Raw genomic sequence first — 18,524 nt, 5'->3', positions numbered from 1 at the left:
TCCCATGGGCCCCAGCCCTCTCCTGTCCTAGAAGAGGGAGAGGAAAACCTAATCACAACTCGCCCAGACTCAAGTCTATTTCCAGCCCATAAATTCAGACCTTTCAGAAGAATTTCAGTTATGAGCCTAGATTTTGGGTCAAATTGATGTAGGTTGAACATTCTGGCTCTGCCAGTCAGTGCCGTCTAGTCTTGGGAAAGTTACTTAAATTCTCTGAGCCTTATTTTCTCACTTCTCGTGCAGAGATTGTGATACCTAGCCCAGAGTTTTGCTCTTGGGACTAAATGCAAATGCATGTGCAATTTTCAGCAAGGCTCTCGTACACAATAAGCATTCAATGAACATTAGCTCTCATAATTAATGATAATGATGAAAACCAAACCAAACCAAACCAAACCAAATGGGTTACCAGGTTGTGAAGAACACAAATGGGAGGTAAACATGAAGAACGGCTGTATTAGCAAACGTGGTCAATGTGAGAGTCCGTAATTGGGCAATCTGGGACTTCAGCTGGGATGAAAGAGCTTGATTAAAAGTGAATAACCAGTGTTTGGGCACAGAGAACTGTTAAGTTGCATGGCAATGCAATTTCTGAGAAAACACTTGGAAATTTAAACTTGTCGGGATTCATTCTTGCCTGAAACTGCCGTCTATGAATTTTTCAAAGAGAGTTTTAAGAAATGTTTGTGGAATGAATGCCAATTCAAAACTACAAAATGCATATGTTTGCGTGAAACGTGGAAAGAGGTGGAGCCCAAGCATAAGAAGTGAATTGCTTATTTCTTACACAGAGTTCACAATTAACCTTGAAAAATTTATCTCGGTTGCAGGTAGCCTCTATCTATAAAGACCCAAGTATTGGAAATTTAATTAATATTGTTATTGTGAACTTAGTTGTGATTCATAATGAACAGGTAATCAAGTTTTTTTTTCTTCTTTCTTGTAAATGTATCCGAAATGGCATATCTCATTGGTGTTGGTACAATGGGCCAATCATGATTCTTTTCTGCATTTAGGAAGGACCTTCCATTTCTTTTAATGCCCAGACAACGTTAAGAAGTTTTTGCCAGTGGCAACACTCAAAGAACTCTGCAGGTGGAATCCAGCATGATACCGCTGTTCTTGTAACGAGGTAGATGGATTTCTCATTCCTCAAGTCTTCCAGTTTCCAGTCATGTTGGTGGGACGAGGTCACGTATTCTTGGTAGCCAGACCCTGGTACAAGGCTCCCAAACCTCAGCGCTACTGGAGGCTGCCTGTGCCTTGCAGGGTGTTCAGCGGCATCTATGGTCTCTTCCTGCTACCTATTGGTAGCAGCCTCTCCTCTCGATTGCGACAACCGACAATGTCTCTGGGGGCGGGGGAGCAACATGACCCCTGATTGAGAACCACGAGACAATAGGTGCCAAGTAGGCAAGTAGATGTGTCAGGCGGGCTGAGCGGTAAACGCCGTCAGACCAAAGGCAGCTGGTTTTCATATGGAGCTGGTTGTTCCCATGCCACGAAGGCATCCAGCGTTGCCAACTGCTGTGATTTTGCAAGATGTCAGAAATCCAGGTTTTTCTTTTAAGTGAAATCTGCCAATTTTTACACGGTAGTGACAAACTCAAAAATATTTGAAATGCAGTGCAGGGCAACAATGAGAAGTGCCGTCCTAATTGTATTTCCCACTGGCCACCTTCAGGATAGTCACAGTCACTTCCTTGTACGTGAACGGACACGAGAGGCATAGAGAGCCTTCTCAGGAACATTCACGAAGAAACTAGAATCATGGTAGGTGGAAAAGCCCAGGTTGGAGAGGTTTTCTCTGGGGCAGAAGCAGCCCTCTTGATGTAGCTTTAATCCTCACGTCACTGGTTCCCAAGCTTTTTCGAGTTACAAACCCTCGGCCTTGTCAGTTTGCTCTTTGTAACCTCCTCGCCTGCGAGGTGGGTGCTGTTGTGAATGTCTAGAAGACTGTCAGGTGTTTACTTGTGTTTATTTACTCTTTGGTGTTGTCATGGCCCTAAGTCTGCTTTGCTTTCAGACAGGATATCTGCAGAGCTCATGACAAATGTGACACCTTAGGTGAGTCCTCCGTGCACGTCCTCTCTGGCTACGACAGTTTTCTGCATGTTTTTATTCCAAGCCACAATTGCTTTTTCAAGTAAATCCTTCTTTTCTTTCCTTTGAGCAGGTCTTGCTGAGCTGGGTACCATCTGTGATCCCTACAGAAGCTGTTCTATTAGTGAAGACAGCGGATTGAGTACGGCTTTCACAATAGCCCACGAGCTGGGCCATGTGTATGTTTCCTTTTCCTATTTTCATTTAATTCCGGGTGGCCTAAAACTTTTCTTCCTTTGCATCCATGAGTATCCCCTCGATTTGAGAGAGTGTAAGGCACTTCTGAAGTCATAATAGAAAGCTCAGGGTTGAAGAGCCTCAAACCTAGTTGACTGTAGAAAGCTGAGTAGCGCATGCCCCCTCTTCAGCCATAGCTGACGGGCATCTTGGGTTTAACCGCACACATTTTCTGTGCAACATCTAGTCTTCTCCTTTCCTGCTGGGAATTGGAGGAATGAGGCCTTTCCAGCCCACCCACTGAAGCAGAGCATTTATTAGCTTAGAAAACTTTCCCGAGTAACATCTTTATCTGGGAGGGTCTCCCTTCATTGCCCTGGTTCACAAGATCTTCGCAAATCCAGATTGTTCCTGACTATAGATAGACAAGGCTTTCATTCAGACATTTAGCCCCTGGGCACAGTGAAGTCCCTCTTTCAGAGAAGAGATTGAACAAAGATACAGAGAAGAAAACATTTCCTAACTATGGTCACTTAGTGGTTATTATGAAATTGGCTTTTCCTTTTTGTTCTTTAGAAATAGAGCATAGCTAGAACGTGGGGTGAAACAGTGTAAATTTACTAGAAATTATTCTGATTTTTGATCTGCATTGTTTTCTTTCTAGAATGATTTAATTACTCATACTATATCTTTTAAAAATAATTTTCTCAAAAGGTGTCACTGATATAGCTGTATATCTATTTACATGCCCTGTGAACCTTGTTTAGAGGTAAATAATCTATTAAGCAAGCTTTATTTTCAACAAACGCTGTTTGAAGGCACCTATGTGTAGCGTGCTGTTCTAGAAGTAAAGCGAGATGTGTACATAGAGGCATCTCCAATTTAGTTCAACATATAATGGGTATATTTTGAAACTAGTAACTTTCAAGCATATTTTAAGAGCATACCTGTTTTCTTTTCTCCAATGGAAATATTATCAGATGCCCAATATTTATAGCACAAAAGAAGCACAGCTTTCATTGAGCAGTTGTGCTGGGCCAGAGTCCTGCTTAATCAGCTTCCTCTCTGTCCTTTTGGTTTCTGAAATATTTCTGTGAAACTCAAGGATTTCTTGGAGCTCAGTTTGAAAACTGGTCCCACCAGTGTTTCCCAATACACAAGGGCTCCAACACAATTCCAAGAGATGGTCTGTGGGGGGACAAAAGGAGATTTATAATCAAGTAATTTAAAAATTTTTTTCTTCCTGGTCTAGCCCTGCTTAGAATCACAAGGCTCAGTGACATAAAGTAAAGGCTCTGACAAGTTCTGTATTAAACTGCTTAATTTTGTTTAACTCCGTTTTCCCAAACTGATTTTAATAGAATCTTTTGGGGATTTTTGTTTGTTTTGCATAAAGTCTAGTAAATTCCTTTAGACCTTTAAATAGGAGGTATAGAGAATAGGGTGGCATTTCTACAAGGCAGCCATTCCCGCCTCAAGAGATCAGAATGAGGGAAGTTAGAGATAAGAATGTGTTCAAAGAGTGAGAGTTTGTGTGATTAACGGATTGACAATTACCCATAATCTGTGGTTAAGAAAGGTATACTATAAAGAAATATAGTTAATTTCCTGTTAATTTCATCCTCACAAGAGCTTATAAACTCCTTTTAGGACAGCCAGTCTAACATTGACATTTTAAGGAAAGTGAGAATTTTGATTAGCAAAAACAGACTATTTTCAGCCACAGAGGAGCCTCAGGTGTATAGTTCTATACAGTTAACAAACATCTCCCCCCACAAAAACCATGTCGTTTGCATTGGTCTAGAAGTTTTTATTTACATTAGCTCCCTTAAACTTCGTAATCACCACATGGCAGATAGTGTTTGCCTGTCAAACGACCTTAACAGTATTAAATTGCTTAAAGTCTAGTTGTTAATGTTGGGGTACAAGCACGTAATATTGGGGTACCAGCCCTAACATGGAAATCAGCTGGGAGCCAGATACCCAAATTCTGGACTGAATTGTTCTAATTCTGCGTTCTCTTTGACTTGAGAAAAATGTTTGCTGTCTCCCTCGCTATGAGATGGGGCTGATATATACGCACCTCATCTCAAAGGTATCGGGACATTTTTTTGAAAATAACATAATTGGTGAATGGTGAGAGTTATTAGCTAAACAAAAAGTGTATTTCTGGCCTGTTAGCGAATTCTTTTTGTTTTGGTGCTTTGTCTCATATAATTAGGTTTGCTTATATTTAACAGAAAATGAATATCTTTTTTTTAAATTTGTTACAGTACTTTTAAGCAGATTTTTCTAATGAACTTTTTAAAGATTAAACATTAAGTTGTTACAGTCACGACTGATAGCCTAAAACCCTGTTGGGGAGAAAAAAGCAGTTGATCTTGTATTTGCTGAGTATCATTGGATACTTCAGAAGCAGCTCCTTACCTTCTTGTACGTGCTTCTCAATGCACCAAATCTGAGTTAGGAGGAATTTGGGAAGGAACTGAATCTCTCCTGGATACAGAGATCCTTACACAGTCTTCCTTACAGATCTTCCACAATTTGTCTAACAGGAGGGAATATGCTTTAGATATATTCCAAAACACAGGGGTTTTAGAATCAGACTGGAGTGGCTTCCAATCCCAGCTCCCTCACCCCATCACCCACGTGACCTTAATCAAGTAATTCAAGCTCTTTACAGCTCGTGTTTTCTCATCTATAAAATGTACGGGTAGTAATAGATCTTTTCACATAAGGTAGTTAAATGAAATAAAGCATCTAACACAATTAACACATTGCCTGGTACATTGTGAATGCAAAAGAAGTCTTGGTTATTATTTTTTAGTGAAGTGCTCAGTGAATATTATTATCTAGCCCCTGCTGTGAGCAAATGTGCCTGACATTTGAATGAAAAGAAGTTTTCTGTCGATGTGATGAAATAAACTTGATTTTACCTAGGAGTGGTGGGGGTGATGAGTAAACACCAGCTCCTTTGCACCACAGAGAAACAAACAACTAAGGTTTGAGCGTGTTGCTTGTGTTGGGTTTCTTGGTATAGTTATGACACTGACTTTGCAGCTGGGAATGGGAAACGGGGGCAGTCATTCCTTTAAGAAAATGGACTCTTAAGCCTGAAGAACCACTGTTCATTTTAACCTAGACCAATAAAGTGTTTCTGTCTTGTAATTTCCAGCTGGCAATTGTTCCATCAGAGAGTTATTGAGGAGCCCAAGTTGCTTTAGAAGAGGGAAAACCAAACCCAAGAGAAATGAATGGAATGGGCTTCACAGGCTTTTTCCCCAGCTTTTAGATGCATGTGAAACAAGTCTACACACTTCTGTCTGGCTCACTGATTTCCCTGTTTCAAGATGAACTAGTAGAGGGGATTCCCCCTTAAATGCAAAATTAGCCACATGTGCCAATTTTGTGAGTGGGGAGTCATCCAGAGAGAATAGCCCCTCTGAGTTCGTTACCAGAGCTGAGAATGGCATGTGGGTCATAGAATTGATGTTTCTAGATTGAGAAATGCTTCCTATCATTGCTTCCCCCCATTTCCTCTGGTGAAGCCAAGAATGGCAAGTATGTCTTAATGCTGCTGCTCCCTCCCAGACCCGAGAGGACATTGGCACTCCATCACAGCCTTTTCTCAGGGCAGAACCTGGATTAGTTTAAGAATCTTTTGTGCCCAACTTTTTAGGAAGCCGGTACCAATCAGTGGGCGTTGGCAGGAAGCATGAAACTATTTGCCCTGTCTGCGTTAAGCCAATTGAATTGGCTTGTTTCTGGTTTCCATGCTTGCAGCTTTCCTTAATGGGTTTTATTGTGCACGAACTTCACATACCTTTATAATGATAGACCTACACGGCTCTATCATTTGTCAACCTGACCCAGAAGGAGGAGATGCCAAGACCCATAGTGAGCCTCTTATTAGAAAGCTTTTGGCTTCAAGTTTTGACACTTGACGGACTCTTTATATTCACAGTGTTATCATAACTTGCCAAATTCTTGACTCTATAAATTGGCCTTTAACAGCTTATTAGGAATTCCAACTACTGTATTCTAGCACCAACTACAGCACGCTCAGAGTGTCTGCAATTCCAAAAAGAACACTTAACTCAGATAATGGGCCACCGTACGTCTTTTTTTTTTTTTTAATACCTTAAAGGCACGTTGTATTAAATCGGGTGAGAATTACCATCTCTGCTCCACTCCATCTTGAACCACCTAGGGATTTTTCTCCTGCTCTGCAAGATGTGGGTTCCTATTCACAATGCCAAGGGCAGTTAACGTGTTTCTCTGAGACAAATACCTTCTCGAAGCAGTGATAGCAGCTTGGTGCTTTGGTGTTTACTGACGCTCCTGTCTCTGTCTCGTTGGCCCTAGGTTTAACATGCCTCATGACGACAACAACAAGTGCAAGGAGGAAGGAGTCAAGAACCCCCAGCACGTCATGGCTCCGACGTTGAACTTCTACACCAACCCCTGGATGTGGTCAAAATGTAGTCGAAAATATATCACTGAGTTTTTAGAGTAAGACTTAAACTTTCTTTGAGCCCGGGCTTCTGGTGTCTGGTCTCCATGTAGTGAACTCATTGTGGGAAAAAAAATGTAGAGTCAAGCATTCCTTTGCAGTTGTTATTTTTGTTGACATTCCCGGGAGGAGGTAAAAAAAATACTCTCCTGACATCCGTGCAGTTCCTCTCCTGGCCAGAGTTTTGAAGATTACAGACTGAGCTCAAGAAAAGGCCTGGGTCTTAAAGACAATATGTAAATGTGGCTTCGTTCTTGGTGACGCTACGAGGTCTGTTCGGGTTTGGGGGGAGAGCCCATGAACGCGATTACACGATGAGGGAAAGCCACAGATCTTTATGTGGTTCTGACTTAGTAAGTTTGGCTCCGAAAATGGGAGGGTAGTGAGATGACCCCAAAGAGGGTTATGTGGGTGGATGAAAAGCACATAGACCACCATGTTGTTGAATTGAGAACATTCTTTCTCTGTCTCTCTTTCCCTCCCTCTCTCTCTCTCCTTCTTTCTTTTTCTTTTTCTTGTTTTGTTTTTTAAGCTTCCTGCCAGGCAGCTGAAAGATCCAATTACGTTATACAATATCCCTGTGTCACAGATTTATTGCTCTTCTCTCCCAGATGTACAAAAGGTTAAGTGATTGTCCAAGGTCACTGGGTGTATATTTCTCCAACCACAGGGAAGAGGGGGCGTATTAATCAGAACTCACCAGGTGTGAATTTTCCAGAAGAGGTGTTTGCAGAAAAGTCAAAGAACTGGAGAGTTGCTGTTTTTCTTTCTAACCAGATGACCTGAAGTGTTTCTTCTTATAGTTGTTGATTCACTCACTCATCCACTCAGCAAACATTTTCTAAAGACCTGTTGCTGTGGTGTTTAGAGCCCCATGCTTGGATGAAAAAGACACTATCTTTGCCCCTAAGAAGCTTACAGTCTATTGGAGATGAGGGTAAAAAATAAATAGATAATTGTTCTGAAATGCGACAAATCCTGTAAAAGCTGCCTGTTTCCTACTGACTGTGTTGTACGGAGAGCCAGAGTTCCATTAACAAGCACACACCAGACATAGAGCTTCAGCCTTTGAACACTAGCCTGGGACATAAAGAATAAAGTCCATGCCAGAAGGAACTGTCCTCTTTACCTTTAAAATGGCGGCATGGCTTTCACTTTTGTCTGGACTCTTTGACAGCACCTTCTCATCACTGCTCTCACCATCTGTATTTTTCTGCTTTCCACAGCACTGGTTACGGCGAGTGTTTGCTTAATGAACCTGAATCCAGACCCTACCCTTTGCCTCACCAACTGCCCGGCCTCCTTTACAACGTGAATAAACAATGTGAATTGATTTTTGGACCAGGTTCTCAGGTGTGCCCATATATGGTAAGTGTTGGGGGCCACTTCTGCCCTCGTCCATTGATCCTGGACGTTTTTAATTCACAGTTTTCCACGGGCTTCACACCCTCACATAAACCACTGGTGGCGAAGTAGAGAATGGTCCCCTGACTGTTAATGGCAAGAGTCACAGTGATGACGCTGATCAGTAGTGATGGTGCTCACAGGTGATGCCTCACCACACGTTCTCACTTCACTGTCATGATGGCCCAAAACGAAGATGTCATGATCATTTTCATTTTACACCTGGGACACTGAGGCTCAGAGCGGACAGGGTTGCAGGGCTGGTAATGGCACAGCTCGGCCCTTTCCTCTCCTCATCTCCTTTCATCCCCACTGACTTGTCTGGATGACCCTTATTACAGGGACTCTTCTAGATTCGGTAAAGGTCATTCATGAGACAAACCCGTTTCCCTGTTTTAGCTTGTCAGGGCTGTGCCCTATGGCCACGTGGGGCTTGAAATCATTTCTGGTGGTAGCTAGCTCCACTGGTGGGTGTGGGGTATTTTAGTCTGTGTGTTGTGGGCACTTGGACCCTGTGGTTATCAGGATGCAAATGGACAAAACTATGCCTCTCTGAGGTGCCCTGTTCTCTTCCTGTGGGTGTCTGGTTGGTTGTTTTGGTGGGAGAGACTTCAGAGATAGCGTGGTGAATTGGGAAGTACAGTGATTCCATGGAAATAATAAAAATTTCTGAGTGAAACTTACTCATGATTATATTCCTTTCCCTGTTACTCATGATAGCAAACATTCCTTTTACACCACCTGAAGTCCTGCCAGACATAGAAATGTGTCTCATGGGCTGCTCTCTGTCGCCCTTGGCATATTTTATCATTCATCATACCAAGAAAAAAAAATCCCTTTCTAACCTATGCTATCTTGTTGGCAAAACGTTAGTTGAAAGCAGTCCTTGCCTGGTTCCATATCATCTAACCACATTGTCACTGACTTGTTTAACTGAATTGAACAGATGCAGTGTAGACGACTCTGGTGCAATAATGTGGATGGAGTATGCCGAACTCAGCACACACCCTGGGCAGACGGGACCGAGTGTGAGCCTGGAAAGGCAAGTAGCACCCCAATCTGTTATTTTGTCTTGGGGCAGCAGAAATGGGCAAAATGTTGGCCGTTGGCTTAGTCACCGTTGTTTAGAGTGTAAGCTGATGCAGTGTGTTTTAACATGTGTAGTATTTTGGGGGGGAACAGGTTCGACTTTACTTTTGAAAATTGTGAAAACTGACATTATAGCGTAATACCGATACAAGACACAGAGCTAGCATTATAGCCTCAATTTGAAAACATCCTTCGTTTCATTTTAACGTTCTTGAAATCCTGACACACTTTTTTTAGTTTAATGCGAGACAGTGTTTCTTTTTCTCCTCTCTGTCTCATTTGGGGGTGGCCGTGGAAGACTGTTTTTAAGTTGATGGAGCGTCTTAAAATCAAGGCAACACAGTCGCGCCTGGGTGGCTCAGTCGGTTAAGCATCCAACTCTTGATTTTGGCTCAGGTCATGATCTCGGGATTGTGGGAGCGAGTCCTTGCACTGGGTTCCGCACTCAGCACAGAGTCTGTTTGAGATTCTCTCCTTCTCCCTCTGCCCCTCCCCCAGCTCATGCTCTCTCTCTCTCTCTCAAATAAAATAAATAAAATTTTAAAAATCAAGGAAACACAGAAATACAGTGAATTTTCTTTGTTCACTACTGGAATATCAGGCTTTTCCCAGCCTGTGTTGGTCTCGTTAAGGAGCTGGGATGTCACCTGGGATATGTGCAAATGTAAATTCTGAGTTGGTTATAATGGTTCCCACTTATTTGTTACTAACCAAACAAAATCTGCTACTTAGACACCCCAGAAATAACAGTGCCCCACACACCTAGGAGTATGATTAGTACAAACATCTGCGCCTGGTACCCATCTAAAAAATAAAAAGTTAGTATAGTAGTGATATCATTGTCATCATCATCATCATCATCATCACCCCAAAATGCTGACTACTAAAAGTTTTAGATCTAAGCCTGATATTTTTTTTCATCCTTATGGCAAATGGCATTCCTTCAGTCACCAGTGATGCAATCCCTGGGCTCTATTCTGAGTCTCTTGTCATCCTTACATGTATTTCCCTTTCTTCTCTCATCTTCCCGTTGTTCACTTTACTCACTTCTCATATTCTGTTCTTGTCTTACTTTGTTTGCCTCCCCTTTGGAGGAATGAGTAGCACTCAGAATGTTCCCATGGAAGGGGTCCTCAGAAGTGAAAGACTTTTAACTCTTCCTTCCCCGATTTTATAGAGCGGGAACAAAAAAAGAAGTGACTGCCCAAGGTCACTCAGCTCGTGCGGGCAGTGTCCCCCCACTCCAGCCCCTCCCCACCCCATTTTCCTCCTCTGCTTTGTCTACTATAATGGCTGCACCGCAAGCTCACTGAGCTCCTCAGTCTCCAGTGGTCAAACAGGAGGACTAGCGGCTTCCTTACTCACCTGACATAGTGGTTGTAAAGTTACATGAGCTGGAGGGTGTGAATGTTATTTGAAAAATTATAAAGTTCAGTACAAAAAATTAAAAATTGCAATGAAGCTGATTTTATACTTATACTGACTTACTGAGTCAGCTCGTGGTCTCACTTCTTGATGGCAGAGACCTCAGCGGTTGAGAACACAGCTTTCTCCAATAACAGACCAACTAAAACTATATACGGACATGGCACAACAGCTTTTGCACCTTTCATTAGCTTGAAGAGAAACAGATCTCCTTAGCCAGAGTGAATTTTTTCACTTTTTGTAGGACATTTAACTCAGCGTGTTGATGGCCCGAAGATCATAGGTTTGAGTGGGATTATGGCTCTCAGGTTTCCATGGCAGCCATTAAGAATTCGTTCCTTCTTACAAAATGATGCTGTGGCCTCAGAGTCCTGCTAAAGCACAGTGACCCAGACAGGTGCTAGCATTTGATGCAAGATGACAACAGACTGTACCTAGTTGATGACTTGGTTAGTTGGCTTGAGTCCGAGCCAGCCCACTCTATTACTTAAATTGATTCTCTTTGATCTCAGAAAAATCACTGGTCTTGTGTTATGGTTCTTAGCCAGTCTGGTGTACCCACCTACTACGTCTATTTCTGATCTATGTTATTGCTGCAAAAACCGTAACAAAGAATTTTCACTAATAGGATGAAGTGAATTCTATTGCATGAAATTGCGGTGAACAGGCTACCAAGTAGTTCGCTGTAGGAGTGTGGTATTCCGCGCCACCCTGGAACACAGAAGAATTTGGAAGGATGTCTGTTGTATCTTTTTCTAATCTTCTGTTTTTGTAACAGAAGCAGAAGATAAAGGATTGCAGGGTAATCTTATACCTGAGGGATGGGGAAATTTGGGAGGTCTTTCAGAAGTCGTTTTCCATGAACGCTTGTGTTTAGCAAGAGCGAGAGACTTCAAGGCATTCCAAACGGCAGGCTCAGAACACTCTCAGGAAAGCAACTATGCAGAGAACATGATAGGTACGCTGTCAGTTCTGTTTTAGAAAAAGTGGCCAAGTCTAGCAGCTTTTATTAAAGATGTGGGCATATGTGTGTTCATTTCCCTGAAGAGTATTTATGCATGTTGCAAATGCCAAAGATGGTGGATTTGTTGGCATAGAAATTCTTTGTGTTGTTTTTTGTTTTGGGGTTTTTTTTCCATTTTGTTTTGTTTTCTTGGAATTGGCAGTAAGACCATATTCCTTTTCTCCAGCCAGTTCTGACTCCTTTTGCGGTGGGGTTAATTTTTTTGTTTCTTTCTCTTCTTTCTGCCCTGCTCCCTCAGCAGTGATCTGTCTTGGGCTGCTGACACAATGTTATTTTGATGAATGACTCTAATTCTCTTTATTTTCTCCATTCTCTTGTTAAGCCCATTAACATTTCATTTTAACGCCGTTTGTGAGTCTGAGGTTTGAAACTTTTGTTTTAAGCCTCCTTGGGACAAAATTGACCTCCAAGTCCCTCTTCCAACCTCCTAAAAAGGATGTGTTTAGGTGAAATACCATTTAGTGGTTCTGAATGCTTTTAGAAAAGGTTGGCTATATTTTGGCTTGGACCCCACCAGCCACTTAGTGCTTTGTTATGATATAGTGGCTATTCCAGTACGTTAAGTATTATTCATCAAATTTGCCTGGTAAAATAGATTATCTTGGTAAATATCTCCCAAGTCCTGATTTCCAGCCTCTGTCACCTCAGGCACTTTTCCTCTTATTCTAAGGTTCTTCTTCACCTTCTCTTTCTACCCATCAGTGGTCATATCAGTAAGGAATATTTGATTTGCAGACCAGTTTTTAAATTAGAAGTATAGGAATTTCTTGTTACTTTGTAGAATTTATAAAATGTGTTTCTAGCAGCAAGATTTGAGGGCTGAATCTGAGGGTCATCTGCTATGACCCCAATTGAATACTAACTAGGAATTTTGTTTAGGTCAGACCCAATTATAGTAGTGTAAACAAATTGGCTCTTTTTTTCTGACACAAAAAGAAACTAGTTCAAAACCAGGCAGGTTATGGAACTATTGTGGCCGCTCCACAAATCTGAGACCCAAGTTCCTAATTTCTTCCTGTTCCACTTATCATATGCAAATGGTTTCGTCCTCAAGGTCACAGAATGGTTGCAGCAACTCTAGCCATCAAGTGTGAGTTCCAGGCAGAATGAAGCCAAGGGGCAGGGGACAAAGGGGCAAAAAGACCTTCCCAGGAATATCACCCAATGAAGTCTGCTGACATCTCTTTGACCACTCTGAACTGTACAAGAATCTGGGGAAATACAGATTCTGTTTCCAAGGATAAAGGACAGAATGAATATTGGGTGGACAACTTGGGAGTCTCAGCCTCACCCAACCATGTCACTAATCTTGCTTTTGTTTTAATTTTTTCTTTGTTTATGTACCAAAATCATTGTCCCCATTTGCTTGCAATTGGGAGGCAGCATGTGTCACAGTGAAGAGTGTGCACTTGAGTCAGATTGTCTGTGTTTTGGTCTCAGCTCTGCCCCTTACTGATTTTGGCATCAACTTGTCTGTGGCTCCATTTTCTTTTCTGTAGCAATGGGGGTAATAAGAGTACCTATTTCATAGTGTGCTAGGGGGACTAAGTTAATGTATATCTATGCTTAGAACGGTGCCTGACCAATACTAAGAGCTGTGTGAATGCTTGCCATTATCCTACTGACTTTATTGAAGTCAGATCCCCTATGTGTTCCGTTGTGTACTAGGTGCTTCAGATACGCTGTGTCTCATGTTCTGCTCAAGACAACTTTGGCCAGTTGATCTCCATTCTTTAGCTGTGGGAACAGAGTCAGGGACTCACCTAGGGTCACAGAGTTAGTCTGTGGAAGAGCCATGGCTCCCCACCAGACCATTGGCCTGCCAAGGTTTGTCCTTCTAAGACCTTTGCTGTCCAGTATGGCAGCCAGTAGCCACACGTGTCTAGTGAGACTTTCAAATATCAGTCTGAAATGAGATGTGCTTAAGTGAAAATTCACACCAGGTGTTAAAGACCCTAGTATGAGAAAAAGAAAGTAAAAAAAAAACAAAAAAACCATAATTTTATATTGATTCCATACAGAAATTATTATTTCTGTTCAGATATTTTGAGCTACATAAAAGGTATTAAAATTAACTTGTTTTCTTTTTACTTGTTTTAATATGGCTTCTAAACATTTAAAAGAAATTTTAAATCGGTGGCTTATGGCACGTTCTCATTGGATGGCGGTGCCATAGACCAAGCTACTCTCTCATTTACTTTTACGTGCACGTGTTCCGACAGATGTTCACAACCCCGGTAAAGACAAATAGAAAATGAATCAAAGAGTAGTGTCATCACCTCTCGCTCTGCCCACATTTCTAGGGCATGGGGTTGCCCAGGATCTTTGAATGCAGAACCTGTTAAGCCTCAGCCACACAGCGCAGGGAAAGGGATACATCCTCAGATACTCCAGGAAAATCATTGCAAGAGAGAGGGCACTGCAAAATAGAGAAAGCTTAATTGCGCTCTCTGAATAATTGTTCACCGAGCCTTCTGTGTGGCTGCCCGTTGAGTCGGGGACCTTCACCTGCATCTTATTTGTCGTCCACTTTCCCAGCCCGCTCCCCCAGCCCCCAGCCTCTGTAGGCCTCTGCCTCTGCCTCTGGCCTCCCTGCAGATAAATCACGGCAGCCGGCCACCACCAGCTCCACTTCAGAGATCTGAGCGAGCCGCGGGGCATCCCCCTCCTGCCGCCACTGCCTGCACTCTGCCTTTGTCCGCTGCTCAGTGACCTCGGCTTTGTGTCAGGGCCTCACACCCCAACAATGGCAGAGGGTTGATATGGGCTTCTCGAATCCCTTGTCCTGCTGAGGAGTTTTATTCTGTTTTGTTTTGTCTTAAGCATCATGGCCTTCTTCCTGCTGTAGGCTGGGGAATCTGAAACCATTAGTAACAAAAAAGCCATAAAGTTTAGGACTCTCTGTAATATGTCCATTTTGCTCTCGTCTCATCCTGTGTGCTTTGGTGTGGAGTGAGTTTATAGGAATCATGTAACTTGCTTTTTTTTTCTCTCCCACCTAATTAAAATGGGCTTTTCAAATCCGCGGGGAGCAATAAAACATATTTTACCAGGCTCACAATGTCTCTGAGCCTTCTTAATGGAGATTCGCTCTACAAATCCAGTAAACTCGTGTTGGCCCCGTCTACAACCAGTCTGCCCACTTCCTCTCCTCATTCTTCCAAGTAGACTAATTGAGCACTTCGAAGCTGGCCACTGGAGTTAGCCTGACAGCCTGGAGCCAACCAGTCATTGGCTCGTTTTGTTCAAGCAAGTGGTAAATGAAGACGTGACCTAAAACCCAGAAGTACGAAATTAAAATCCCTACTGTTTCCGTTATTCACCTAGATGACGAGGTGGCAGCATTTCACACCAGCACATGGTGGGGTTGGGAGGCGGAAGGAAGTTTGGTATATACTCGGAAGGACAGCGGGTCCTACAACGTCTCCAGCACCGAGCTCTCCCTCACTGTTCCCCTTATTAAATACAGCACTGCAAGTATGGATTTTGTGTCCCCAAAGAAATGGAGGGCCCCGTGACCGATGGATCCTGGGGAAGTTGGAGTCACTTTGGAACCTGCTCAAGAACGTGTGGAGGGGGCATCAAAACTGCTGTTCGCGAGTGCAACAGACCAGAGTAAGTCCTAGACCTTCTTGCTGTCATTATCGGGATAGCTAGGGTGGAATGATTTAGCTGGAGGCAGATGGAGAGCTCGTTCCCAATTGAGAGGGAATGGATTTCCAGGGTTACTTAGACCGATAATATCTAATCTCTTTCTTCTCAGGCACCGTCCTCTATAGTATATTTTCTCCCATGATCCTTTATTAAAAGTTCTGTCTAACTTGGGGTGCCTGGGTGGCTCAGTCGGTTAAGCATCTGCCTTTGGCTGAGGTCATGATCTCAGGGTCCTGGGATCGAGTCCTGCGTCGGGCTCCCTGCTTAGCGGGGAGCCTGCTTCTCCCTTTGCCTCTGCCTGCCTCTCCCCCCTGCTTGTGCTCTCCTGCTCTCTCTCTCTGACAAATAAGTAAATAAAATCTTAAAAAAAAAAGAAGAAGAAGAAAGAAAGTTCTGTCTACCAAACAGTAGATGCTGTGGTATCAATTGGTCTGTTTAACAATTTGACATTCAGGCATATCTCACTGCCTGCCAAGCTTGGTATAGTAGTCTAACGAAGTGAACAGATGGATTTTCCTGAGGAAATGAAGAAACTGGACATTTCTATCCAGACTGTAGGTAACTTGTTGCCTTTCCAGTTAGCTACTAAAATGCCGAAAACGGCATGCAGACCCCCCCGGGTGGCATTAGCAGAGCCTAAGTGACTGGGAGCCCCAAGTCAGGAATTAGTTTTGGAATCAAGCTAGTTGTTTTACAGGTGAGATTCCTTAAGGCCATCCCACAGCCAGACAGTGTACAGATTGGGATTATCCTGCTTTTCGGGATAATTCTCATTATGTGACCATGGCTGTCTTTACCAGCCTAGCCTTAGGACATGTTCAAATGAAGTTGATGGGGTTTTTTCCTAGCATCTATCACAGTAGTCATGTGTGTTTATAAGGAGATTTAAAAAGTCATATTTTTATCATTAGGAACGACATCAAATTTTGTATGGATCTCAGGTGTAGTGAATCTAAAGGAAGAGAAGATAATACGTGATATTATTATCATGGAACCTATATAAGCTGGAGGACCAAGAAGTCTTCATAGGATAGGGATAGTTTTTAGATGTATAAACCAAACCAATAACCATACTTGAGACCCAATTGTTTTGGGATTATGTAAAGTGATTTTGTGCACAGTGCTTATTTATGTTTCACAGCCCACATTAGGGGTAGCAGACTAAGTTATAGATGGAAGCAAGTGGGTAAAACAGGGAAGTGGTTGGCACAGTATAACAAGACTGTCTTGCAGGGTGGTAGAAGACAAGTGCCGGATGCTGGTTATTCACAAGGAGGAAAAGGGCCTAGTGTTGACAGAACTGCCAGTTTTTTTTAATATGACAAAATATGAATCATGTTAACCTAAAAAGAACGTAGCTTTAGGCCGCTGTTACAAGCCCCAGCCTAATAAATACTCATTAGTACAAATCACAGATAATGATCTATTTATTTTCATTTATTTTTGCTCACAGTCCAACATTTATCTCATGTCCACATGATATTAGCCTCTATAAAGACAATGAAAGAGCTATAAGACTTAGACTGTAGTCTGTAACTATGGATATAAACACAAAACATTAGATTATTAATAGAGTCTGTATTTTGTGTTGGTTATTTAAATATTTTTTAAAAATCCAGCCACAAAATTATCTGATATAAAAAATTTCTGTGATCATTATTTCTACCTCTGACCTACTCCCCACAAGGAAATAACCAGGGAAAAATTATTTGATATGTATCACTCTGGACTTTTAAAAGAGATTTGTCATGTAATATGTAGTCAATGAAATAAGTATTCTATAATATAAAATCAGGGTCATAGTATATATAGTGTTCCACAACTTGATTTTTAAAGTCCATTATAAATCCTAGCTGTTTGTCTTGTTGAAGCTTTAAAATAAAGCATTTTAAGCTAATAGTAAATATGACACACATTTTAAAAATTAAAAACTATTTGGTGGCTATAATGAGCCAAAGTATTATTATTACAGGGAGCTGTTCTTGTCATGAGGATATGAATATTGCCAACAAGTGGACATTTTTGAAATTGTGACCCAAGAATATTTCATTCAAAAGAAGTGTTTGGTTTTTGTGTTTTTTTTTTAAAGTCTTAGAGCAGTTCTAGAGGTAACGTGGAAAGTGGAGAGAGATAAATCATTCCATAATTGGAATGAGCCAGACAAAGAAAAGCACCCAGTGTAAAGATCTCAGCAGGAAAGGCTCTTGAGCTTCAAAGTGGAGCAAAGATCCTCGCATTCAGAAGTTAGGAACTGATCATTCAAGACTTCAATTAGAGGTCCTTGTCCTCGCGGTTTACCACGGGAGGTTTTAAAAGAATACAGTCCACCTAGTCGGGTGTCAGCGCTGACATCATTTCATTAAAGCTCTTCCAAGTTATTTGCTCTTTGAGATGTCCCCGTGAATTGAGGAAGGAGTCTGCCTCAGAAAACTCTACGTTTACAATGGCAGTGGTGGGGAAGTCAGTTTGACGAGAGAAAGGAACACAGGAAAGGGAAAATCAGATCCAAATCTCAGTTTAAAAGCCTGTGCAAAGAAATTCACAGAGCAGATGGTTCATTATGCAGAATGCAGAAGGGATTTCTGATTCTTAAGGAGTTTGAGGGGAATGGTGGCCCCATCACTGGCAACCTGCCTTTTCCCAGTTTGAGGAGCCCTTTTGAGTATAATGTGGAGCCCCATTTGTAGTATTCAAGGTATGTGTCTATTAAGAACGCTGGGTTGTTTTTATTTTTATTTTTCATGGTATTCATGTAATTCAAGGGTGTATTTAGCATCCAGATACTTTATGCTGTATTTTTAGGGTTTTTTTTTTCCGCCCCGAAAGCATAAAAGCTACAAAAGAGAAGTAGACTTGCCGTACACGTGGGACTATGGTGTCCCTGTGAGCAAGCTGTAGAAACCAGATGCTTTCCGATTTGGGTCAGATGGTTTTTGGACTCAACCAGTTTGCAGTGCTACTGATTTGCCATCCTGAGGATGGGGCCTATTTTTGTCTTTAAATGTTTGATTTGTTTTTTAATCCCATTTATGACCCATGCCCTATAGATAAGATGAGCATATGTTCTGCTTTGTAAGGACAGTCCCAGTTCACATCTGTTGTCAAAAGAAGTTATCAATAGCTACCCTTTACTTT

At 42.0% G+C, this 18,524-nt stretch overlaps 1 protein-coding gene across 6 annotated transcripts in view; it reads left to right on the top strand.

Moving 5' to 3' along the window:
• Positions 1–18,524, top strand: part of ADAMTS9 (ADAM metallopeptidase with thrombospondin type 1 motif 9) — a 156,169-nt gene that overhangs the window by 29,275 nt on the left and 108,370 nt on the right. For 5 of the 6 annotated variants that reach the window (XM_057311868.1, XM_057311867.1, XM_026501182.4 and 2 more), the window contains 8 exons: positions 831–914; positions 1,017–1,132; positions 2,027–2,067; positions 2,177–2,282; positions 6,646–6,792; positions 8,020–8,161; positions 9,144–9,239; positions 15,205–15,350. In XM_057311868.1, the coding sequence (XP_057167851.1) occupies positions 831–914; positions 1,017–1,132; positions 2,027–2,067; positions 2,177–2,282; positions 6,646–6,792; positions 8,020–8,161; positions 9,144–9,239; positions 15,205–15,350 (878 nt within the window). The remainder of the gene's footprint in view (positions 1–830; positions 915–1,016; positions 1,133–2,026; positions 2,068–2,176; positions 2,283–6,645; positions 6,793–8,019; positions 8,162–9,143; positions 9,240–15,204; positions 15,351–18,524) is intronic. The other variant, XM_026501180.4, reaches the window with a different exon arrangement.

Source organism: Ursus arctos, unplaced genomic scaffold (genome assembly GCF_023065955.2).
Source record: "Ursus arctos isolate Adak ecotype North America unplaced genomic scaffold, UrsArc2.0 scaffold_14, whole genome shotgun sequence".
In the NCBI taxonomy this organism is placed as follows: Eukaryota; Metazoa; Chordata; class Mammalia; order Carnivora; family Ursidae; genus Ursus; species Ursus arctos.
Note: the sequence above shows the minus strand (reverse complement) of the source record. Positions and strands in the feature narration are given on the sequence as shown.